This window comes from Hyperoodon ampullatus (assembly GCF_949752795.1).
Source record: "Hyperoodon ampullatus genome assembly, chromosome: 8".
NCBI lineage: Eukaryota > Metazoa > Chordata > Mammalia > Artiodactyla > Ziphiidae > Hyperoodon > Hyperoodon ampullatus.
The window spans coordinates 86,804,474-86,828,841 of NC_136921.1; the positions used below are offsets into that span (position 1 = coordinate 86,804,474).

At 39.0% G+C, this 24,368-nt stretch overlaps 1 protein-coding gene across 1 annotated transcript in view; it reads right to left on the bottom strand.

The window, feature by feature from the left end:
* The window catches only part of SLC25A12 (solute carrier family 25 member 12), a gene marked incomplete at its 3' end in the record, with an annotated part of 91,862 nt that extends 68,539 nt beyond the window's left edge, over positions 1–23,323 (bottom strand). Inside the window, exons 1-3 of the mRNA XM_079710727.1 lie at positions 23,310–23,323; positions 22,308–22,361; positions 3,750–3,892 (exon numbers count right to left, since the gene is read on the bottom strand). Coding sequence (XP_079566853.1) covers positions 3,750–3,892; positions 22,308–22,361; positions 23,310–23,321 — 209 coding nt within the window. The 5' untranslated portion in view covers positions 23,322–23,323. The remainder of the gene's footprint in view (positions 1–3,749; positions 3,893–22,307; positions 22,362–23,309) is intronic.
* Positions 23,324–24,368: the final 1,045 nt, after the last annotated feature.

The window sequence follows — 24,368 nt, forward strand, 5'->3', positions numbered from 1 at the left end:
GGGGTGGGAAACAGAAAAATGGGGAAAAGATAGTTTTTTTAATTAAGAGACCTTAATCTTGTATTATTGGGGAAGTCAATCAACCTCTCTGGAGCTCATTTTCCTTAAACGTTAAATGAGGAAGGGTTGGCTACTTGGAATAAGTTAAACATTATCAAAGCCTCTGATTTTCTTAAATGTATTAAAGAAACTTTAACAATGATATTTAACTTTTTTTAACATCTTTATTGGAGTATAATTGCTTTACAATGGTATGTTAGTTTCTGCTTTTTAACAAAGTGAATCAGTTATACATATACATATGTCCCCATACCTCTTCCCTCTTGTGTCTCCCTCCCTCCCACCCTCCCTATCCCACCCCTCTAGGGGGTCACAAAGCACCGAGCTGATCTCCCTGTGTTATGCTATGCCACTAGCTAGCTATTTTATGTTTGGTAGTGTATATACGTCCATGCCACTCTCTCACTTTGTCCCAGCTTACCCTTTCCCCTCCCCGTATCCTCAAGTCCATTCTCTAGTAGGTCTGTGTCTTTATTTCCGTCTTGCCCCTAGGTTCTTCATAACTTTTGAAGTCATAGACCCTTTGGAAAAACCTGTGATTTCTCCCCAGAAAAATGCAGATGCAAATTCACTCATTTTGCATTATATTTCAGCAAGTTCAGGGAACTCTGAAGACTATCCAAGAATGGGAGGTTAAGAATCACTGTGTTTCTAGGGCTTCCCTGGTGCCGCAGTGGATAAGAATCCGCCTGCCGATGCAGGGGACACGGGTTCGAGCCCTGGCCCGGGAAGATCCCACATGCTGCAGAGCAACTAAGCCCGTGTGCCACAACTACTGAGCCTGCGCTCTAGAGCCCACAAGCCACAACTACTGAGCCTGTGTGCTGCAACAACTGAAGCCCGCGCACCTAGAGCCCGTGCTCCGCAACAAAAGAAGCCACCACAATGAGAAGCCGGCACACCGCAACAAAGAGTAGCCCTCGCTCGCTGCAACTAGAAAAAGCCCATGCGCAGCAACGAAGACCCAACGCAGCCAAAAAATTAATTAATTAATTAATTTAAAAAAGAACAAAGAATCACTGTTTCTAGAAAATCCCACCTTTCTCTGCTTTTAGAAATAATCTATATGTTTCATAAACATATATTTATCATATATTTATAATTTTTATGACCTAACTCTATGAATCAGATTTCCTACCCAATCTCAATCTGATTTATTCCAAGGAGAGAGGGGAAAAAGGAAGTTTAAGATGTTTTTAAAATTTGAAATAGAACAGATTTACCTTTTCAAAAGAGAAACAGTTTTTGGTTTTTTTTTTTTTTTAAGTAAACACTATTCAACAGTATTAGATTCTTTACTAGCCAAACCCATTTTTGATCTATCCTACTCTGGCAACTTAAACACTTGATTCCACTTGACCACACTTTAACAACACAACTGATTCTGGCAGAACCACATGAAGCTTCAAATAAGATAGACAAGTAGGATGGATCAGAGCAGACGGTCACAAAAGGAAGCATCTGAAAAGATATGGATATCTGAAAGCAAGTCTCAGGCCAAATTAATGACAATAAATACTCTAATGAAAGTTTCTAAAAGAGCTTTAATAAATTTGAAGAAGGAATTCTGATTAAATATGATTAATTATTATATGCCTTACTGTCTAATCACTATTGAGAGACCCAATGACTGAATGGTCCACAGTAACTCAGCAGTTCATTTGACTTTTTTTAAGAGACAGGGCACAAAATGTATACAAGTTCCCCGATATCTGCCATTGATAAATTATACAAAATCTTTCCAAGATATAAAGTACTCATAGTAAATTTCATGCACTGTGCTAGATTCTGTGAGAAAATACAAATGAATACAATAATCCAGGATTCAAAGAACTTAGAAACCAACACTTCTACTTTAACTATTACAACAGCCTTCTAAACGAACTTCACTGCACACAAGTCTTGTCCTACTCTAACCTTCCATTTTTCTAAAATCTGATCGTATTTGTAATAACAGAAATAAGGTTTAAAGACTTAAAACTAGTTTTGCCTAGTTTTTCAAAGTTTTTCACACAAGCACCTCTACAGGTAGGAAAAAGAAACTGGGCCCTTGGAGGCCTGGGGCTGTAGCTTGGAACTCACAAAGCAAGGCATATAAATATTCCATTCCCTCCATAATACAGTCATACTTGATTTTAATATAAAAATGCTGTTTCCCCTTGATTTGAGTAAACTTGACACTCTAGTAAGATGCACCTTGTAACTTCTGTGACTGCACACATGTATACACTGCCAGGCTAAAAATACCTCCAAGTCTGAGAGTCACAAGCCTACAGGATACAAAGCTTAGCACATGAGGTCCCCAGCTGCACTCCAACCGCTACTCTGACAACAACAAAGTAATGCCACAGCCGCACCGAAGTACTTATAACACAACCTCCTCAATGTGTACGTAGCAGAGACATGCAAGTGGCCCTTGATGTTTCATGCCACTGTTGTTCCCTTTCCTGGAATTCTCCTCCCTATTTGTCCAACCACCAGCAAGCTCCTTTTTGTCTTGCCAGATTTCACTCAAGCATCACTTCTTCTAAGATGCTCTCCTGACCACAGAAAACATAGTTAACCATGCTTTCTTGGGTGTCCTTTGTATGTTTCATATGGTTCTACTATAACACCTTATTCCCAAAGTATTACTTTTTTTTCTTTGTTTACTGATCCTCTTTCTCACTAAGCCATGAGCTTCTTCTTATGGTCAGGAACCTCATTTAATTTGTTTGTATTTCTAATGTCCAACAGTGCCTGGCAAATGGTAGTTGTTCAATAAATATTTGTCAGATAAATGAGTACACAGATAAATGAATAAGTACCACTCTCTAAATTCTTCCCTGATTTATTTTTCTTCATAGCAGTTATAACCACCTAATGTTATAATTTACTTTTTTTTTAATAGTTTTTTAAGGCATATATACTTTTCTTGTGATTCCTTAATTTAACCAATTTTCAACTAACAGTTCTTTTTTTTTTTTTTTTTTGAAGATGTTGGGGGTAGGAGTTTATTAATTTATTTATTTACTTTTGCTGTGTTGGGTCTTCGTTTCTGTGTGAGGGCTTTCTCTAGTTGCAGCAAGCGGGGGCCACTCTTCATTGCGGTGCGCGGGCCTCTCACTATCGCGGCCTCTCTTGTTGCGGAGCACAGGCTCCAGACGCGCAGGCTCAGTAGTTGTGGCTCACGGGCCTAGTCGCTCCGCGGCATGTGGGATCCTCCCAGACCAGGGCTCGAACCCGTGTCCCCTGCATTAGCAGGCAGATTCTCAACCACTGCGCCACCAGGGAAGCCCCATAATTTACTTTTAAATTTTGTTTATTGGTTTTCTGTGATTTATTCACTGATGGAATTCTAGTACTTAGAACACTGCCTAAAATATAGTAGGTACTCAATATTTACCGAATGAATGAATGAATGAATGAATGAAAGACACTTAGTTACCTGAAAAACATTCTGCTCAGATTATTCAATATAAAATACGGCTTTTGCACGTAATTTTTTTTTCAAAAAAAGAAAAAAAAGAAAGAAATGCTAGTATATTTGATAATGGCACTAAATAACAGTTTTTATAAACTTCTAAGAAAAGATATGGTTTATTAATATTAAAATTCCAGATGGTCATGGGTAAATTCATGGTTTTCCTATTTTTTAATATAATATGGAAGAACATTAGTTTTTTTTAAAAGTGCATAAAGGTTCTTACCCATCCTTGGTTTGATCAGCTACTCCTGCCAAGAGCTGCACAATCTTCGGATTGCTATTTGGATCATTATACAGTCCAAGATAGCGCTGGACAAAGTCTTCCGGGGTCATGTAATGTTCTCCATTGACCTCAGTACTGGCATACTAAAAAATAAATAAATAATGTATACTTAAAAGTATTCAATATCATTTCGTAGCCAAGAAATGTTTTCTGAAAAGGTAAATTAAAAGCCAGTATCATAATCAAAATAAGAATAATAAATGCAGATTTTTCTCTGGATGGTCAAAAAACAGACACCCAGAGCCTGAGTTAAGAACGTCAGTAAGGTACTGATACATGCTACAATATGGATGAACCTTGAAAACATTATAAGGTAAAGAAACCACACAAAAGGCCACATACCACATGATCCCATTTATATGAAATGTCCACAACAGGCAAATTCAGAGCTTCAGAGAAAAGAGTAGTTGCCAGGAACTAGGAGGAGGGGTGAATGGAGAGTAACCACTTTACGTAGGGGGTTTTTCTTTGGGGTTGATAAAAATGGTCTGGAATTAGATAGGGGTGATAGTCATACAACATTGTAAATACACTAAAAAACACTGACTTGCATACTTTAAAATGGTAAATTTTATGTAATGACTTTTATGTCAATCAAATGTATGTATAGATATATATGAAAAAATATGAGAAAGACGAAGAAAGCTGGAACAGCAGCCAAGTGAGCAAGATGGAAAGTGAGAAGATAACATCTGGAGACTTCCTGCCTGCAAGAGTCGGGGGGTGGGGGTGGGGATGGGGACACAACCTGCCAAACCTTGAATGACAACAGCATAGCAAACAAGACCTGCCATCATAGGTGCTCATTCTAAGTTCCAGGAGAGAGAAAAAACAAAAACATTCTGCCTTTTACATCAATAATTTTAGTGAATAAAATAATAATAATACCTGCCTATCATATAAATGCCTCTTTATACATTCAGGGTTTTATGTGCTATGGTGTGACCAAACATGAACAACCAAAGCCTTCATCTTTGGGTTGTAGTTGATCAATTTAGCTACTTCAGTCAACTATCAAAGTAGTAACATCAGAAAATTTGTCAGAATTGAGGAATACGAGGGCCCACTAGTGCCAAGCACAATAAATTCAAACAAACAAAACAAAAACCCACACCAGAGCCTGGCCCATCATCATAAAATTACAGAACATCGGGATAAAGAGAAAATCTTAAAAGTTTTCAGAGAGAAAAAACAGGTCATATATAAAGAATCATGAATCATGGAACTCAATGTTTCCCAACAGAAACAGTAGAAGCTTGAAGACATTGCAGTAAGGCACTGAAAATTCTAAGAGAAATGATTTCTCACCTAGAATTCTAAACTGAGTCAAACTTTCAACCAATTGTAAGAGTAGGTTAAAAGTACTTTGAGATAGCCAGGTTCTCAAGATTTTTTTTTCTCCCTTTATGTACCCTTTCTCAGGAAGCTACAAGATAATTTGCTCCATCAAAAAGAGAGCATGGACCAAGTAAGAGAAAGACAGGGGATCCAGGAAACAGATAATCAAACCCCGTAAAGTGGCCAAGGGAAATCCCAGTACAACATTTGTGCTGCAGGTCTCTGGAGTGCCATTCCTGGCTGGGGCAGACAGAGGGCTCCAAGAGGGCAAGCCACTGGGGAAACTGGAATGTCAGGGTATCCAAGGCATTTGCTATGTGGAAAATAACATAGGGAGGAGCTTAAATCTTTACGCAAATGCCCTCCTCTCAATGAGACCTACTCTTCATCAGCCTATTTCGCATCACCACCCATGCCTCTATCATGTTCCCAATTCCCCTAGGGTGCCCTGCTTTTTTTCCCCCTGGCACCTATCACCTTCTAACATACTATATATTTTACTTCTTTATTATGTTTACTGTATCTCCCAACTAGAATGTAAATAACACAAAAGAAGGAATTTTTGTCTAGTTTGTTCACTGATGTATCCCCAAGCACCAAGAATAATACCTGGCACATGGAAGGCACTCAGTAAACATTTGTTAATGAATTAGTACTAGGTACACAAATCACTAAGTAAATGAAAAGTTAGGTAATTTTTAACTCTATAAAAAAAGTAAATTATGAATAAGTACTTCTTTTGTATAAAAATAGAAAATATTATAATACATGACTTGGCTGAAAATAAACAGAACTTAGTCATAATAATGTAGATACCAAACATTAATAACAATTACAAATATGCTCGTAAGAATGGAGGGAGAAGAATGGGGGAGGAAGTAGTATAAAGAAGCTAAGTCCTCAACTGCTATAAAAGAAAGTCAATAGTGTCTAGAAACAGCAGTATAGAAATATGGGGCTTTCCTGGTGGCGCAGTGGTTGAGAGTCCGCCTGCTGATGCAGGGGCCACGGGTTCGTGCCCCGGTCCAGGAAGATCCCACATGCCGCAGAGCGGCTGGGCCCGTGAGCCATGGCCACTGAGCCTGCGTGTCCGGAGCCTGTGCTCCGCAACGGGAGAGGCCACAACAGTGAGAGGCCCGTGTACCGCAAAAAAAAAAAAAAAAAAAAAAAAAGAATAGAAATATGAAGGGAAATATCAAAATGAATAGCTAGAAAAATTACAAGAGGTTGCTTCTAGGAAACAAGATGAAGATACGAAGGATAAGAGCAAAGGACGGTTGGTCTGCTTTTTGGTTAAGCATTTCAAATGTCCTCATTTGTGAATCTGTCTAAACCAAGCCACTAGCTCTTTCAATAAGGAGAGAGTTAAATTTTTAAATGTTTCCTTTGTTGTACCCTGAAAAATACCATAGAGGCTATCACAACAAATGCTCTATCAGCCTGCACAAGAAGCAGCCCAAAGGTGGACACATTTTTACTAGCTGGTACTACCAAAAGCACCTTACTAATATCACCCCAAAATAAAGTCATGTTCTGTCTACATGCTATAAAAGTCATTCCTGAAAGGGTCCTGGGTTTATATCCTGGCTCTACCACTAACTCGCTGTGAGTCCTTCAACGATGCCATTCTCCTCCCAGACCTCTAGATAAAACACGCATCTGGGGCTTCCCTGGTGGCGCAGTGGTTGAGAGTCTGCCTGCCGATGCAGGAGACACGGGTTCGTGCCCTGGTCCGGGAAGATCCCACATGCCGCGGAGTGGCTGGGCCTGTGAGCCATGGCCGCTGAGCCTGCGCGTCCGGAGCCTGTGCCCCGCAATGGGAGAGGCCACAACAGTGAGAGGCCCACATACCGCAAAAAAAAAAAAACAAAAAACACGCATCTGTAAAATGGAAACTAAATAATCTTTGAATTTTAAAACAATACACATGCAAACACAGGATAAAGAAAAAATAAACTGAATGGCATTGATAGTGATAGTGAGTGGATTCTACTAATTCTAGTCAACTGCTTCTTCTCCTCCTTGAAGTTCTTCAATGTATAACATAACATTGTTATGCTATACATTGACATGTATACCCTGACATGTTTACCAAGATACGAAAACCACCAGAGTTAAGGACAGGCAGGAGTGGGGAAAGGCACAATGTCAGGGAGACTACTGCAACTGGAAAGAGGGATCAATACAAGGAAGTATAAAAATAGAATTTTAAGAGACTGACAAGTCAACAACTAACTAGAATGAGTGCCAAAGGTATGAGAAACAGGGCTTCCCTGGTGGCGCAGTGGTTGAGAGTCCGCCTGCCGATGCAGGGGACACGGGTTCATGCCCCGGTCTGGGAAGATCCCACATGCCGCGGAGCGGTTGGGCCCGTGAGCCATGGCCGTTGAGCCTGGCGTCCGGAGCCTGTGCTCCGCAATGGGAGAGGCCACAACAGTGAGAGGCCCACGTACAGCAAAAAAAAAAAAAAAAAAAAAAAAAAAAAAAAAAAAAAAAAAAAAAAAAAAAAAAAAGGTATGAGAAACATACACTGGGAACCAAAAATAATGATTCATTTTGTGGATAGGTGGGAAGGGATTGGTGGGAGGGAAAAGAAAATAATGTTTAGACTAGGCCTTGAAAGTAAAATTTAATTTCAACTGCAAATGGAGAGAAAGGGTATTTCAGGCTTAAAAAAAAAAAAAAAGCAAACAAATACAGAAATTTTAAAAATATATTTATTTCTTTTTGGGGGGAGGAGGAGTTAGTGGGGGAAGGAAATGGTAACAAAGAGAGGGTATACAAAGATATGTAGAAGAAAGTGAAGCTGAAAGGCAGTTTAAGACCAGATAGTGGAAGACTTGAAATGCTAAACTGAATAGTCTGTACTTTATCCTGGCCATGGGAAGCCACTGAAAATTTTACGACAGGAGAGAGACATGATCTGACCTGTGCTCTCTCTGGAGGCAAAGTAAAAGATGGACTAGAGAAGAGAGAAACTGACTGGGGGCAGGGAGGCCAAGCAGTGGCTACTGCAATGATCCAGGTAAAAGAGACTGAGGCCTGAACCAAGGCAATGGGAGTGAAAATGAAAAACAATGGGGACCTTTCACCCACTGCTAGCGACTTTTTGTTTTATTTATGATTTTAATATTGTCAGTTCATACCATTCAAAATTCAAAAGGATATACAGTGAAAAGTCTTCCTCCCACCTCTGTCCCCAGTCACTCAATTCCTCACTCCAGGGGCAATCAATTTCTTGCATATACTTCCAGAGATGTTTTGTGCATAAACAAGTAAATTTTATATATAAGATATATATATATGTGCCAATATATATACATACAAATATGTATGTATGAATATTCTTATCCATTTCTTTTTTACACAAATGATAACATACTGTTTACATTGTTCTATACACCTTGCTTTTTCAAATTCAGGCCTTTTAAAAAGTGATTTAGGGCTTCCCTGGTGGCACAGTGGTTAAGAATCCACCTGCCAATACAGGGGACACGGGTTCGAGCCCTGGCCCAGGAAGATCCCACATGCTGCGGAGCAACTAAGCCCGTGTGCCACAACTACTAAGCTTGCGCTCTAGAGCCTGCGAGCCACAACTACTGAGCCCACGTGCCACAGCTACTGAAGCCTGTGCACCTAGAGCCCGTGCTCCACAACAAGAGAAGCCACAACAATGAGAAGCCCACGCACCGCAACAAAGAGTAGCCCCCGCTCACTGCAACTAGAGAAAGCCTGTGAGCAGCAGTGAAGACCCAACACAGCCATAAATAAATAAATAAATAAAAATTTAAAAAGTGATTTAGCAATGTATATGTACATACACACAAATATACATACATGTCATATATAAAGAACCACAGAAATGTTCATATTCTTTGACAAAGAATCCTGGGCCAACTTTTACGAGAAATTTAAAAGAATTAAGAACTAAATATAAAATAAGAAAATACAAGAGATGGGTTATGGTGATCTTTGTTCTCTCACTTCACAATTTGAGTGTTGCTTTCTTTAATCAGCAGATGTCAATTTTCAAAAGAAACAATATGAAAACATTTCAGAGTTAGTATTAACAAAATACAGCAACTAATTGTTCATTTCTTTTGTCACGGAGGTGTCTAATATCTAATACTAATACCTGAATTTGATTGCCAGGACTATCACCACTATATACACAGAACACAAACACACACACACACACACAGAATGTATACTGCACTTACTGAATCACCAGGATTTCACAACATTCTTGACTTTAAAACTATCAGGAAATAGAGCAGCCTTAGCACAAATCACCAAGGACACAGTGGCCAACAAGGAAAACAAATGCTTTTGTTGACATGTACTTGGAACAGGCTTTGCCAGTATCTTAGGTTATAAATGATGCCAGGAGAATCACTTACCCTGAGGTATTTTGCTAGTGTTTTCCCCAACTCTCCTAGTCTATTTTAACTTGATTTTAACTGAAAGATAAAGTGCATAGCTCAGAGGAAAAAAACACAAGTCTTCTCACCTACAAGGAGTCAGTACTTGACTTCTGCGGGAGACAGTTAACTAATTAACTCATTAAATTAGAGACAATTACTTGGCAATGTCAGTGAGCCTGCTGCCTGAACAGACAAAACAGAAGAGGGAATTTAGAACTGAAACTAGAATCTACTCAGTCAGTCAAGAGACTAAAACATTTTAGGTATTATGTTAACAAAGAAAAGCAGGTACCTCAAAAACAGGTGATATGTTTAAACCAAAAAGTATTTTTTAAAAGAAGACTGACCTGTTTATTTTAAATAACTTCATTGCTTCCAACATTTATTTTAATTGACTGGATAATAATGTTTAAACAGACCAAAAAAAAAAAAAAAAAAGGAAACATGGCCTAAAGTAACACATACAGCTAGAAATAGGAAAAGGTTAAGTGGCCTTATTGAGACCTTCTCTTTCTGCTAACCAAAATGACTTGCATGTTTACACTAAAAATGATAAAAAGCAATTAAAAAAAAAGTTTTGGATCTCCTAGGCTACCACTTATGCTAAAATTTTAATATATTAAAGTAATTTAGTAGTTTCACAATATCATTTCTTTTTTTTTTAAGTTTTTTTTTTTTTTTTTTTTTTTTTTTGCGGTACGCGGGCCTCTCACTGTTTTGGCCTCTCCCATTGCGGAGCACAGGCTCCGGACGCGCAGGCCTAGCGGCCATGGCTCACGGGCCCAGCTGCTCCATGGCATGTGGGATCTTCCCAGACTGGGGCACGAACCCATGTCCCCTGCATCGGCAGGCGGACTCTCAACCACTGCACCACCAGGGAAGCCCTTTTTTTAAGTTTTTAAAAAATTAATTAATTTATTTATTTTTGGCTGTGTTGGGTCTTCATTGCTGCAGGCAGGCTTTCTCTAGTTGCGGTGCACGGGCTTCTCACTGAGGTGGCTTCTCTTGTTGCAGAGCACGGGCTCTAGGTGCACAGGCTTCAGTAGTTGTGGCACGTGGGCTCAGCAGTTGTGGCTCACCGGCTTAGTTGCTCCGTGGCATGTGGGATCCTCCCAGACCAGGGGTTGAACCCATGTCCCCTGCATTGGCAGGCGGATTCTTAACCACTGTGCCACCAGGGAAGTCCCACAATATCATTCCTATTTTGTTCCTATCATTTCAAAAACTGAACTGACTTTAAATGAAATTAACCAAATATTATATCCATACTCCAAATAACTTTAGAATTAATCATTTGCCATTTCAAATATGTTTCTTAAGCAGTCATAAATCCCTCTTGGGCAAGAAGTCAAGGACACATGAAAGACATAGACAAGAAGTAGCTGACAGTATCTGAATAAAAATAGGTAGTCTATTCTCTCGATTAAACTTTTTCCTAACATAACGCAAGTATTTTAATGTAAAAGTGCACATAGCTTTGACATTTCCAGAAATATTTGAATTTACTTTGAGTATAGTTCATATGTGTTTGAAAAAGCCTTGACATTCTGAAGCTTGAGAAGGAAAATGGATCTTAATGAAAACTTAGAATCTTTATACATTTATTCAAAATTATTGCTGATAAAAGACAGTAGGATTTCATATACAGATTTATGTTGTACTGGCACTGAACTACCTCTAGCACCAAGTGATAAGATCATGTTATCTAGAAATGTTTTGCCTATCAAGCCTACAGATCAACACATCAAGACCTCACTTGACTGTAGTAAAGTGGGTAACAGTAACTCCTTTGCAATTTACCAAATTTAACCTTAAGTAACCTTTAGAATGTATGCAACCTACATCACAGGTTAACTATAAAGTAGACTTTATGTAGTCTATACACAACCCTAAATTTCCATTGAGTAAGGAAAAAAAAAAAGGTTAACTTAAAATTCAATGACATGAATGAGTAAACCCAAATAGTCTAAATGATATTAAATTACCTGTTTAAATGGTTTAAGTTCAAAAACAGATTTTATTTGATGTTTGATATTTCTAAAAGATTTTCCAGAGATTATAAAGGAAAATTCTGACAGGCTGTGACTAGAAAGTTGGTTACTTTTAAAAAACTTATACAGTGTGTCAAGATAAAGGATTTTCTTTTTTCAGTAATACCAAAACAAGGTAATATATCTAGAAGCACTACTTATTAAGCCGAAAATCTGCTTAAATCAAATCTTTCAGGTTACTTTGTTTTCACTTTTAAAACATTTATCAAGCACCAACTTTGTGCTGGGCATCAGGCCTGGTACTAGGGATGTAGAGATCAAAAAAACTTAGCTCCAGCCCTCAAGTTGCTCAGAGAGGATGGCATGATGGACACTGAAACTAAGGTCAGAAAACAGGGACTAAGCCTAGGTTGTTAACTAGTAGAGATTTCTTGAGCAAACACATAGCTTCTCAGAGTCTCTTTGACAAGAAGTTACAGAAAGATAGGTATTTTTGTAAGGGAGAAAATGAGATCTTGAACACCAAAGTACTTGGAAATTGTAAAGCTAATGCATATTGACATAGTTATTCTAAAATGCTTAGAAAACACAGAAAAGCAGAGGATCCCAGTTTCCCTCCTTGCGTATTGAATTTTTCTGCTTCTGCTCGAACATGAAGGAGTTACTCTTCTAACTCCTCACCTTTATCCAAACCAAGGTTTCTTTGGGGTTGACTTCCACTACTCTTGGGTTTACCAGAAAATCAGTCCTGACTGGTCTAGGCAGCTTCATCTCTGCTCAGCCAACATGTGGCTGTAATATGAGTCAAAACACACTGTTCCTCCATGACTGCTCCAATTAAGATACACATTAAGATCTGACATTTTCAGATCTTAACATCCTTGCGATTTCAGTAATTCTCAAACGACAACGTCACAAAGTTCAGTAACTACAAATATCACGTAGAGCATTTCCCATATAGAAAAACGAATTACATGAACAGTGGAGGAGAAAGACAGGTACCAAGGCAAGAGCTGAGCATATGAAGCTAATCCTCTTGCTGTCCTTCACTATCATTACTGCTCTTACTCCTAATGGAAGCCAAATTTAGTCAGGAATGCATGCCCTTTCACTACACAAGCACTCTATGCAACAAGCAAAGACCGCAACAGATCCAACAACACAAACCCTGTTACAATAGTACAATGTGGAATTCATCTATCATAAATAATATTTTAATGAGAAAAAAAATTTTTAACACATATGGTCACATAAATTTTAACAACTCTATTGAGCCACATTAATTTTTTTAAACAGAGATTTTAATTAGTGACACAAAATGTTTCTGATATTTACTAAAATCTACAAATGCATTAGGAAAAGGCAGTTTTATACATCTAATTAGCACTTTCAGTTGCATATTTCACATATACTAGAAACAAAACCTTATAGTTAATTTTGCAAAGAAAATTCTCCAGAAGTCTGCCTTTCTCACTCTGATTGCTTCATGAAATACTATTCTCTTTTTGCTTTAATATATGTATTTTTTACTGTCCATTACAGCAAGTCCTACTGTCAGCTACTAAACAATGCAATTTCTAGAATGAGGAGGTGTAAGATTCTCGTTAATCACTGAAATCAACTAAAGCTACCATAATAAACTAAATCTATCAAAACAACCCCTAAAAATGGCCGAAAACCTTGGAAATAAAATAATGACCCCAGACAAGTCAATAACTGGAAGTAGAATGCTTCTCAGGGCAGATTAAGTTGAATAATTAATTTGCATTGTTTTTAAAATAAATACTTCAATCTCTTGGTCTAAGTAACCATGGGGACCTACAAGGAGCGTATATACTTATAAGCCGGGGCAAATCACGTTTGACAATCAAGGTGCAGCTCCTAGGAGTACAGAATGCTTTACTGTTGGTAAGCCTTGATTAAATAGCAAGATTTTTGCCATGGAGAAAGAAGGCCCTTTATCCTGGTAGGGAGCAAAGACAGATCAACAAAATGCAATGTAGGAACCTGGCTTGGGTCCTGATTTTAAAAAAACAACTTAAAAAAAAATCAAACAAGGGACTTCTCTGGTGGCGCAGTGGTTAAGAATCCACCTGCCAATGCAGGGGACACGGGTTCAAGCCCTGGTCTGGGAAGATCCCACATGCTGTGGAGCAACTAAGCCCGTGTGCCACAACTACTGAGCATGCGCTCTAGAGCCTGCAAGCCACAACTACTGAAGCCTGTGTGCCACAACTACTGAAGCCCGCTCACCTAGAGCCCATGCTCTGCAACAAGAGAAGGCACCACAATGAGAAGCCCACACACTGCAACGAAGAGCAGCCTCCGCTCGCCACAACTAGAGAAAGCCCGTGTGGCAGCAATGAAGACCCAATGCAGCCAAAAATAAAAATTAAAAAAAAAAAAAGTTATCTTAAAAAAAAAATGAAAGAAGCATGGAAATTTCAACAGTGAATGGAAATCCATGTGGTTAAGGAAAAATTTTAGGTGTGACAACGTATTGTGGTTTGGTTGGTTTTTCAGAGTCATCATCTTTTAGAGACAGACACTAAAGTATTTATGCATGCAGTGACAGGAAGTCTGGGAATTGCTTCAGAATAATCCAGTGCAGCTGCAATATAGATGAAGCAAAATTAGCTATGATAGTTGGTGAAGATCAGTGATGGGTACATAGCAATTCATTATGCTACCTTCTTTAAATTCGTATGTTTGAAATTTTCCATAATAAAAAAGACTTTTTAAAAGGTTACAAAAAAACAATGAGATGATTCTACACTTACTACCATACCTGTATTGCCATACAATATTAAGTAAAAAAGGCATGTTGTATTAACATACATAAAGCAAGTCTCTTCCATTTATCATACAACCTTGAGGAGGTTGCTTAACTGTTCTGGGGCTCAGTTTTCTCATCTATAAAATGGGAATATTAATGGCACCTACCTTATAGAGTTGTTCTGAGGATTGCATATGATTTGTATAAAACACTTAAAACAGTGCCTAAGACATAATAGTAAGCAAACAATAGCACAGTTCTAGAAGCCCAATACTGGCCATGGCACTGGTTTCAGTGAACGATGTTTCAGAAATTTCAGCAGCTCTAAGTAAAAGAGAGCTGGACAGAACAGGGAGATGATGATTTTTTTAAAATTACACACATAAAGAATGAATTACAAGTCTCTCTTTCACATCTGTGTCTTGGTATTTCTTGGCTGGACTATTTTTCCTTCTCTGATTCAGAAAGAGCAACTGAAGGGTCAAAAGAAAACTCTGCATGTATCTTCCACAGTCTCCCAGTCTTAGACCATGGCTGCACCCCTTCTCAGAACCTACAGACTTGTGAGAAATTACCTCTTACGGTGGTATTTCTGAATGTGGGGATTTGTGAAGATCTTCAGATGTATATCTCAAGGATGTGAGTAGGACTTCCCTGGCGGTGCAGTGGTTAAGAATCCGCCTGCCAATGCAGGGAACATGGGTTCGATCCCACAGGCCGTGGAGCAACTAAGCCTGTGCGCTACAACTACTGAAGCCGGCGCACCTAGAGCACATGCTCCGCAACAAAAAGAAGCCACCGCAATGAAAAGCCTGCGCACCACAACGAAGAGTAGTCCCCGCTCACCGCAACTAGAGAAAAGCCCGCACACAGCAACGAAGACCCAACACATCCAAAAAAAAAAAAAGAAAAATGTGAGTAACTGATTAAATGTACATAATCATAAACACTTACTAGCATCTTAGTCACTTTATAGGTCCAGCACAGTTATCTGGGGAACACAAGGGACTGAGATCCTTTTCAGGAAAGAAAAGTCCTCACCTCAGAAGAAAAGGAAGGGGACAGAGAACTAAGCTTTACTAGATTCTCCATGTGTCAGGCACTATTTACACATTACCTTATTTATCTTTATAACACCCCTACATGCTAGATATGGTTACTCTTTCTTAGACAGATGAGGAAATAGACTCCAAAAGTAACGTAAACACCTAAGGTCATATAGCAAAAAGGGATCAAATAAGGATTCAAGTTCTGGTTAGATTACAAAGCCCATGTAGGTTCCAGCTACACTCTGTTGCCTCCTGGATGAAAAGGAGCCAACCAAGGCCCAGCTCAAGATATTCTAAGAATGCTGTGGACAGGAGGAAATTGAACTGAAAGAATCACAGTCTACTCAAGGCAGTCATCCACGAGAAAGTACAGAAATGTATGAGAAAGCTTACATTTCAATATGATCTATCTAAATACAATGTATTTAAAATATAAATTGAATCATTCCACTTCCAAGGTGAAGGACCTTTAGCGGTTTCCACGACACTCTTTATAAGAAGAATCCAAACTCTTCTTCATGGCCTACAAACAAGGCCCTGCTTGGCGTGGCTCCTTCAGCCTCATCTCTTACTGGCCCTGCACCCCCTCACTCACTGATGCTTCAGGCACATTGGCCTCATTTTTGTTTGTTGAACATACCAAACCCTATCAACATCTAGGCCCTTGCACTTGCGGAACTCTCTATACCTACCTTTCAGTTCTCAGCCCTAATATCACTTCCTCAGGGGCCTTCACTAGCCACCATCTTGAAAAACAATCACCTTTTCCATCATTCCATTTATTGGACTTGTCACAATCTGTAGTTGGTTTTGGTTTGTTTACTTGTTTCTCAGTGTGTGGGCTTTGTTATTGTCTGTCTCACCCCTACCTAGAATGTGAGGTCCTACCTTCACTAAACTCCTCTATCTTATCTACAAAGGTAGAACCACGCATATGGCTGGCCTATCACATAGAAGACAATTAAAAATGTATTGATTGGTAGTAGAACATAGATGGCATTTCATAACACATTTTTTCATCTTTTCAATTATTTTTTAATCTGTCTAGTTGATTCAAGGATAAAGTCTTCACTATGTTGCTAGTATGCCCTTAATGCCTAACACTTTTTTATTAATGAGAACTCTACATAGTTTACGGCAAATACTTTATAAACTAAAGATAAAGGTTATCATCTTCAATTCCTATAGTCTGAAAAACTGGTGAAAACCTGTTAATCGGTGTGGCTAAGAAAACTATAGATCTCCTTCTGTGTGTCTCTTACTGGGTTCTACAACCCAATTTACACTGCGAAGTCCTTTTTTAACTTCAGGTTCTGAATTACTAAGTTCTTACTTTTTAAATTGTTCACTTGCTCAAAATTTAATACATATACATTGAAATTTTGTTTTTATTTTGCCCGAATTCTTTCCCCAACCAAGTTAACATTATCTATCCTTCCATACCTTTCTTAATGCCCATTAAATTATATCAAACATATATATGTTTAAATATACATACAACATATATGAAGTAATGTTTAGAAAAGTAGAATCATTCTACATAAGCTTTTTTACATCTTTCTTTCCTCATTTATAGTACATTGGAAATCCCTCTAAATCAGCTGGAATAAGTCTAACTCATTCTTTCTCGTATCTGCATAATTTTCCATGTTATGGTTATTTCATAATTTTTCTACCGCTTCCCTTTGATAGCATTTGTCCCCTCCCCCTTTTTTTTTCTATTTTTTGAGGGACAATTGAGCGCTGCCACTAACAACCTTGTACATATATTTTTTTATGAGTATTTTTATTTCTCTGGGATAAATATCCCAAAAGTAGGACTGCTTGTTTAAGTGGTATCTTTTTATTTTAAACCATTGCCAACTGCTTTGCAAAGAGTCTTTGTTTCCACAAATGCAGTATGAGAGCACCTTTTTTCTCCACATTTGGCCTCAGTAGATGTTATCATCTTTCAATACTTGATAATCTTATTAGAACTGTAATACTGTGGTACACATTCTACACTTTGGAAAACATAGTCCTAACTCATATTTCAACAAAATAGAAAAGTCTCCTGCTAAAAGCCCTGCTTAATTCCCTTCTCAGCCACAGGTTACTGCCAAAAGTAAATAAATACGTAATATATAAACAAATATTTACTGAATAAAGGACATTTCTTTCAATCAAAAATTTATGTTATCATAAAAACCCTAAGGAAGAATCACTCTTTGCTTTACATTAGCAGCAGCATCTTCTATACCTACTTTCTAATGTAAAATAAACAAGATAGAAAAAATGCATTTTCATAATTTTATATGGGATATGATCTTCATTGTTACATTGGTGATAATGAAAAAAAGAACAGGATCAAAATAATATTTGGTTTAGCATATATAACGGTACAGTCTCAACATATATTGCTTTTATCACAGAATACATTGGTAAATGAACAACAGAAAATCTATCAACTAAAAAAAAGACAGAGGGCTTCCCTAGTGGTACAGTGGTTAAGAATCCGCCTGCCAATTCAGGGGACACGGGTTCGAGCCCTGGTCCGGGAAGATCCCACGTGCTGTGGAGCAAGCCCGTCTGCCACAACTACTGAGCCTGCGCTCTAGAGCCCACAAGCCACAACTACTGAGCCCACGTGCCACAACTACTGAGACCGCGCACCTAGAGCCCGTGCTCCACAACGATGAGAAGCCCGCGCAACACAAAGAAGAGTAGCCCCTGCTTGCCACAACTAGAGAAAGCCCGTGCACAGCAACGAAGATCCAATGCAGCCAAAAGTAAATAAAATAAAATAAATAAATTTATTTAAAAAAAAAAGACGGAGATCTTGAAAAATCATTCACTTAAAACAGTTTTTTGTTTTGTTCTGGTTTGGTTTTTTTGGCCCCACTGTGCAGCTTGCGGGATCTTAGTTCCAAACCAGGGATTGAACCGGGGGCCACAGCAGTGAAAGCGCCAAGTCCCAACCACTGGACAGCCAGGGAAGTCCCTTAAAACAGTTTTTTGATAAACCTACTTTGCCACAAAGCACAGACCAAACCAGATTAACTCTTCATTTTGAAATTCGTCAGGCTTATAACAAACAGCCTGTGACATTCCTGTTGTCCTCACCTCACCTCCCTCTTCATTGTTTCTATTGTCTCCTTTTGCTACTGTATACCTCTGATGTAGCAAATTTGGTTAAATGATAGTGTGTGGGTGAGAGAGGTAAAAGAAGGCATAAATCAAGAAATGACAGTTGTAAGGGTAGCAACAGTAAAATATTGGCTTGACAGCTGGTTGTAAAATTATAGCTGTCTAACACATAAGAATTCATAGCTTTGCTCCAATTTTATGAACCTGGGTGGCAGGAAAAAGCAGAATCCTAGTGAATATTATTGTTCTTTTTTAATTAATAGAAAACATAGCTCATCAAAATTTGAGAAACAATGAACACAGACAAAATAAACCTATTTCTCTATACTCAGAACCATAATGCTTTACTCTCATGAACTTGCACACATCATTCCATTAAACATAGATACAACAGCACTTTCAAACAGGAATATTTTGCTGTTTACAAAACAAATGATTTTTTGAGCCACACCGACTATTTGTGAATTTAGACAGTTAATGCCACAGATCTAAATTTTACAAAAGAGAGCTTTCAGCTGCATTCTAACATTCAAAATTAAATCTTCTCTTTAAGTAGCTCAAATGACCCTGAATTCAAGTGACCCCCAAATCCTACCAAAACCATATTATACTAATAACAGAATAATCTAGATTTTAGTCTTTGACTATACTCTTTTTTTGAAACTCTAAACTCCCATGGGATCATTTTCCCTAGTTCCCCTCCTCCTCCTTCCACTTCAATTGAGGATATCACTTATAAATCAGTCCCTTATTCCCTGTCTTGTTTATTTTATAAGTAATCCCCCTAACCCAAGGATTCATCTACCACCTGTACAAATTTGTATCTGACTTTTACTTACTGGGACACATTTATTTAGCAACCAAACTTCAAACCGCCCCCCCCCAAATTCCCAAAATAGATGCCTTATAAATTAACATCTATTCTAAAAATGCCAGATTCACTACTCCTTCCTTTACTTTCATATTTAATACCAAATTCAATTGATTCATCCCTTCCAAAGTCCTTGGTATTGTCCTTCCATTCCATTTCCTCAGCCATCAGCCACTCCAGGTCATTATCTCCAACATGAATTATTTCAATAGCCTCTTAACTGATCTCTCTACCTACTTCCAACCTCTCCACACTTTATCCAACATACAAAAAGAGCTGCCAGAATTCACCACTTCAGTTTGCCCACTCAGAAACCCACAGTGCCTTCCTACTGTTGCAAATCCAAACTCCTTGGCCAAATGTTCTAGGTAGTCACAGTGTAAAGGTACTTTTCTTCATCACCTAAGTAACCGGATTTTTTTTTCTTTAACTTCTTAACAAACACAGCTGCTGTTAGACCTTTACATACCTCTAGCTTTCAAAAGTCATCCCATTTCGAGATCCCACAAGTGGCAGAGTATAAGGGTTAAGAAGATGGATTCTATAGTTTGATTTGAATCCAAATCTCTACCACGTATGAGCTAAGTGACATTAACCAAGCCAATTAACTTCATCTGTTTAACAGGGACATTAATGCTATCTCCTAAGGTTGTTATGAAAATTAATAAAATACCCTTACCTGAAATATTGTAAATCAACTACGTCAATTAAATTTTTAAAAGAAAATTAATATAATACCCTTAAAGGACTAGGTCAATACCCAGCATACTACAGAATGATCAGTAAATGATAGCCACTGTCATTATTATCACATGACCACAACTATCTGGACAAACCAACTTGACTGTCATACCAGAGGCTATGCATTTGCCTTCATTATTCTTGACTCCCTCTACCAAAAACTGTCGGAGATGGAACCCGTCTCAAAGAGGAGCTAGTCACATGTCCATTACCATTCAAGTCTTGGCTCAATCCTCCCCTGTAATTATTCAATATACTAAACTAAATACAAGTGTATACATGGCACACAAATAATCCTTAGTAAATATATGTAGCAACATTAAGTTGTAAAGAAATGCATAGTTAGCATGTATTTTTGCCTGCTATTACCTCTAAAATATTTATAAACCATATGTATCTAAAACAAAACTTTCTAAATAATGTCCTACAGCTTCAAGTAACTATAGTTTGAAGTATTTCAGACAGAAATTTAAAAATCTATGTTACTTGCTAACTGCCCTCAAACTGATTCAACTAAAGCTGCTTCAGCTACTTGACGGTAAGTTATCTCCTCTGTCTCTTATCAATAACTCTTGGGTCAGTGCTTTACAGTTAGTGCTAAACATGCAATTATAAATTCCACAAATTTTCAGTATAAAAAATAAGGGCATCATCAAAATAATGTGTAAAAAGATAAGATTTAAAAGTTTTCAAAAAGCTAGGCACAGTCCCAGCTCTCTCTCTCTATTTGCATTCTCCCCTCTCCCCAAAAACCAAATCCATACAGAATCACAGATTTTTTCCATAGAATTTTTAAAGCTGAAAGGACTTCAGTTCACATTCCCTTATGGCCCAATGAGTCCCACATGAGAAGATGAAGCCCAGGAAAGCCAGATAATTAGCTTACAGGTACCACAACCAGATAGAGGCAGGGCTGGCAACTGAACCCAGTGTTCCTAACACCTGGGTCAGTGCTCTATTCATCACCTCCTGCAGCATTTCAAATGATTTCTTCCATGCCTACTTAATTTAGAAAATAAAATTAACTATATCACATGAACTCCTCATAAAACAATTGAGTACATGGTGTGGTTAACACTGACATATTTTTGGTTATTTTCAAGAACAACTGTGAGGAATAAAGGTTTTGAACCAAAAATAGAGCATTTCTATCACAATTACTTTTGTTCTGGAAATGATGCTTCCCTTCATCAGATTTTATAAAATTTAAGATTCTCGTTTTCACTAATTGTTCATCTGTGAAACGTGCTCCCCAACAATAGCTTAAGCAACTCACATGTCTCAGATAAAAATGTCATCTATTCCAGGCTGATCAGTATATGTTAGAGTCTGTTCCTAATATAGAATCATAGACTTTTGCAGTTGGAAGGAACCTTGGAGATCACCTCTCATTTTACAGAGGAAACTAATACCCAGCAGGGACCTGCCCAAGGTCAAAGTTTCTATACGAGAACCAGCCCCAGAATAGAAAGTTCTTAAAAGAAGATTTCAGAGAAAAACACAACATTTGTTAGAACACCTTAGCTTGTCTCCCTTTATATGTACTTAGGTACAATTTCCTGCATGCAGAACTTTTGAAATTTAAGAAAAGAAAGCAAAACAAAAAAACTAAACCAATTTTTTAGAAGTCTACAGCAAGTCACTGATCCTAAAAACTTAGCAGAAGTAAAGGTGGATCCTTGCAAGAATCCCAAACAGTAACATTTTGTAACACAACCCCCAATGCCCATGGATATAATATAAATAAACAGAGGGAGAAAACACACACAAATTAAGAACAGCTATAATATTCTTATCTCTGTAACAAATTACACAGTTGCTTAGAAGTAGGAAAACTTTATAAACACACAACTTTCAAGGAAAAGAAAAAGAATTTTAATCATCATACCTATCAATTGCACAAGAGTGTCAATATGTTTTGAAATTTTATTTTGGTCACAATGGTTAAGAGAAGCTGGAAATTCTTTTTAGTGTTTTTTTTTACATGTCTTAAGTCATGTTTAAAAAATAATGTGAGGGAAATCTTTTTATAAAAACTTAATAAGAGACTTATAATCTATATTATCTATTGTCATGTTCTTAAGAATACATGAAAGTAAACATTCCTGAAAGTTAAGGCCTAAAAAGTACTTGACTTACATCTCCCCCACCAAGAAAAAGCACAGCACGTAAGCCGATTTACCTGTAGGAATATGTTTCTTAACTCGTGAGGATCACCTCGCTTGGTTGTCTGCACCTGTAAGAAAAAAAAAAGCCAGTTAATGCTTCACTAGAGACCAGGCAATCTCTTGAGATTACAGTTCACAAATGCCAGCAATCAATGCTCTTATCTTTTATAAGGGCATTTAGCTTAAAACAAACCAAAAGCACTAATACTGATAACAACTGTCAAATTGGAGCTCTGTGACCATAAGGTGGAAAGACAGGTGTGAAGAGCCTAAAATATAGCAAATCTACCACATAGATTTCCCCTGGACTGGAAAGGGAAGGCCATGAGAATCAATCCCCTACCTTACTCCACATCCACCAGCAACACATTTGGCAACCACCCACCTTCAAATCAAGAGGCCATTAAGAGTAGAGACAACAGGAAAGTTGAAACTCCCAAATTAATCGCATGGCCTACTGGCCTTTCTTCCCGTGGAAAGCAATCCAGAATATAATTATCTCCACGCCCCTCTCTTTCTCCACCCAACCTAAAATAATGAAAACCGCTGCAACGTTTCTAAGTACTTTAGCCATCCTGCCACCTGCAGCTCAAATGCCAACCACTGCCCCTGGCTCCAGAGGCCCCCAAATCCTGTTACTCACCCCCTCCCCCACCGCGGTACACAGATGCCTTAGGCATCCCCGGCTATATATGCCACTTCCTCCCACTCCCTTTCTGATGCCCTCCAACCCCTGGCTCACAATCCCATGTACCCAGGGCAGGATACTACGCTTCCTTCACCGACCTGTGGTCCTTACAAGCCCCTCCAACTCACAATCCCTCCTCCTTCCCCTCCCCCGGCCAGGCATCCTCTCCCTCCGGTCCAAGCCCCGCACGGCTCTCCCTAGATGGAACCCCAGGACACGCTATCTAACAACCAGGCAAAGAAGTAAATAGGAAGAGGTGAGGGGCTGCAGGCACAGTCCCCGGAATGTCTCTTATGAAATAAAGGCAGCAGCAGAGAGTTAGAGTCACCTTGACCGCCATGCTGTGCTCAGAAGCCGGGGACGAGCGAGTGAGCGAGCAGGGCCGAGCTGTCAGGGCACGCGCGCGCCGCCTCCCCGGCCGCGCCCGCCCGCCCGCCCTCCCTCCCGCTCGCCGGCGCCGCGCGCGCCTCTATGCAAATGAGCCCGGGGCGGGCGGGGCCGGCACAAGGCCCGGCGTACCGGCTAGAAAGAGCTGGCCCGCGGCGCGGAGGGGGACGCACCTCCCGCCAGGGAAACTGGGGGACCAAGCCGTGGGATTCCGGCGTGCCGAGTGGTTGCCGGCAGCTGAGTATCCGCCAGGAAAGCCCCAGGTCTCTTAAGGCCTCTTAGTGGGTGTGGCTTTGGGAGCCGACTTCAGCCAAAGTGGTTTTCTCCTGAGACTTAGAGCAACACTTGGGGCCTAGATTGAGCAAGATTTCGAAGGATCAAAGAACACGTCCCATTTAAAAGAATAACAGCAAGTGAATTGATGACAACTAAAGGGAAATACTGACAATAAAACAGATTGGGAACCACTCACTCTGGGGAAAGCCTAAGTAAACATAACGAGAAATAGGCCCTTAAATTGGCATGCGATGAATACGCTTAATATACTTGTGCTTCGTGTACTGTTATAAAGCTTTATTAGTAGACTCCACATTCCTAATCACCCAAATCCTTTGTGCATGAGGTGGGGCACAAATGCCTAGGGGGGAAAAAATCCATTTGACAGGACTGGCACTGAATCCTGGCCCAACTTGCCTCTACATAAACATTTCCCGCCCGGTCTAAGAAAGGGTAGCTCTACTTTGAACCAAAATAATGTCTCTCAAACTGAGACTTGCCATTATGACTATATTGAGCCGAATATTGAGTCACTCAACAAATGTTTGCTGGGCATCTATTATATGCCAGATACAGTCCTGCTTATAAAGAATACAAAGATTAATAACATATAGCCCTTACTGTCTAGGAGTTTACAGATGGTCAGTGCTTCCCCACAACCCCAAACCTAAGTGTATTTTTTGTTTGTTTGTTTGTTTGTGTTTTTAAACCAAGCAAGCTTCCT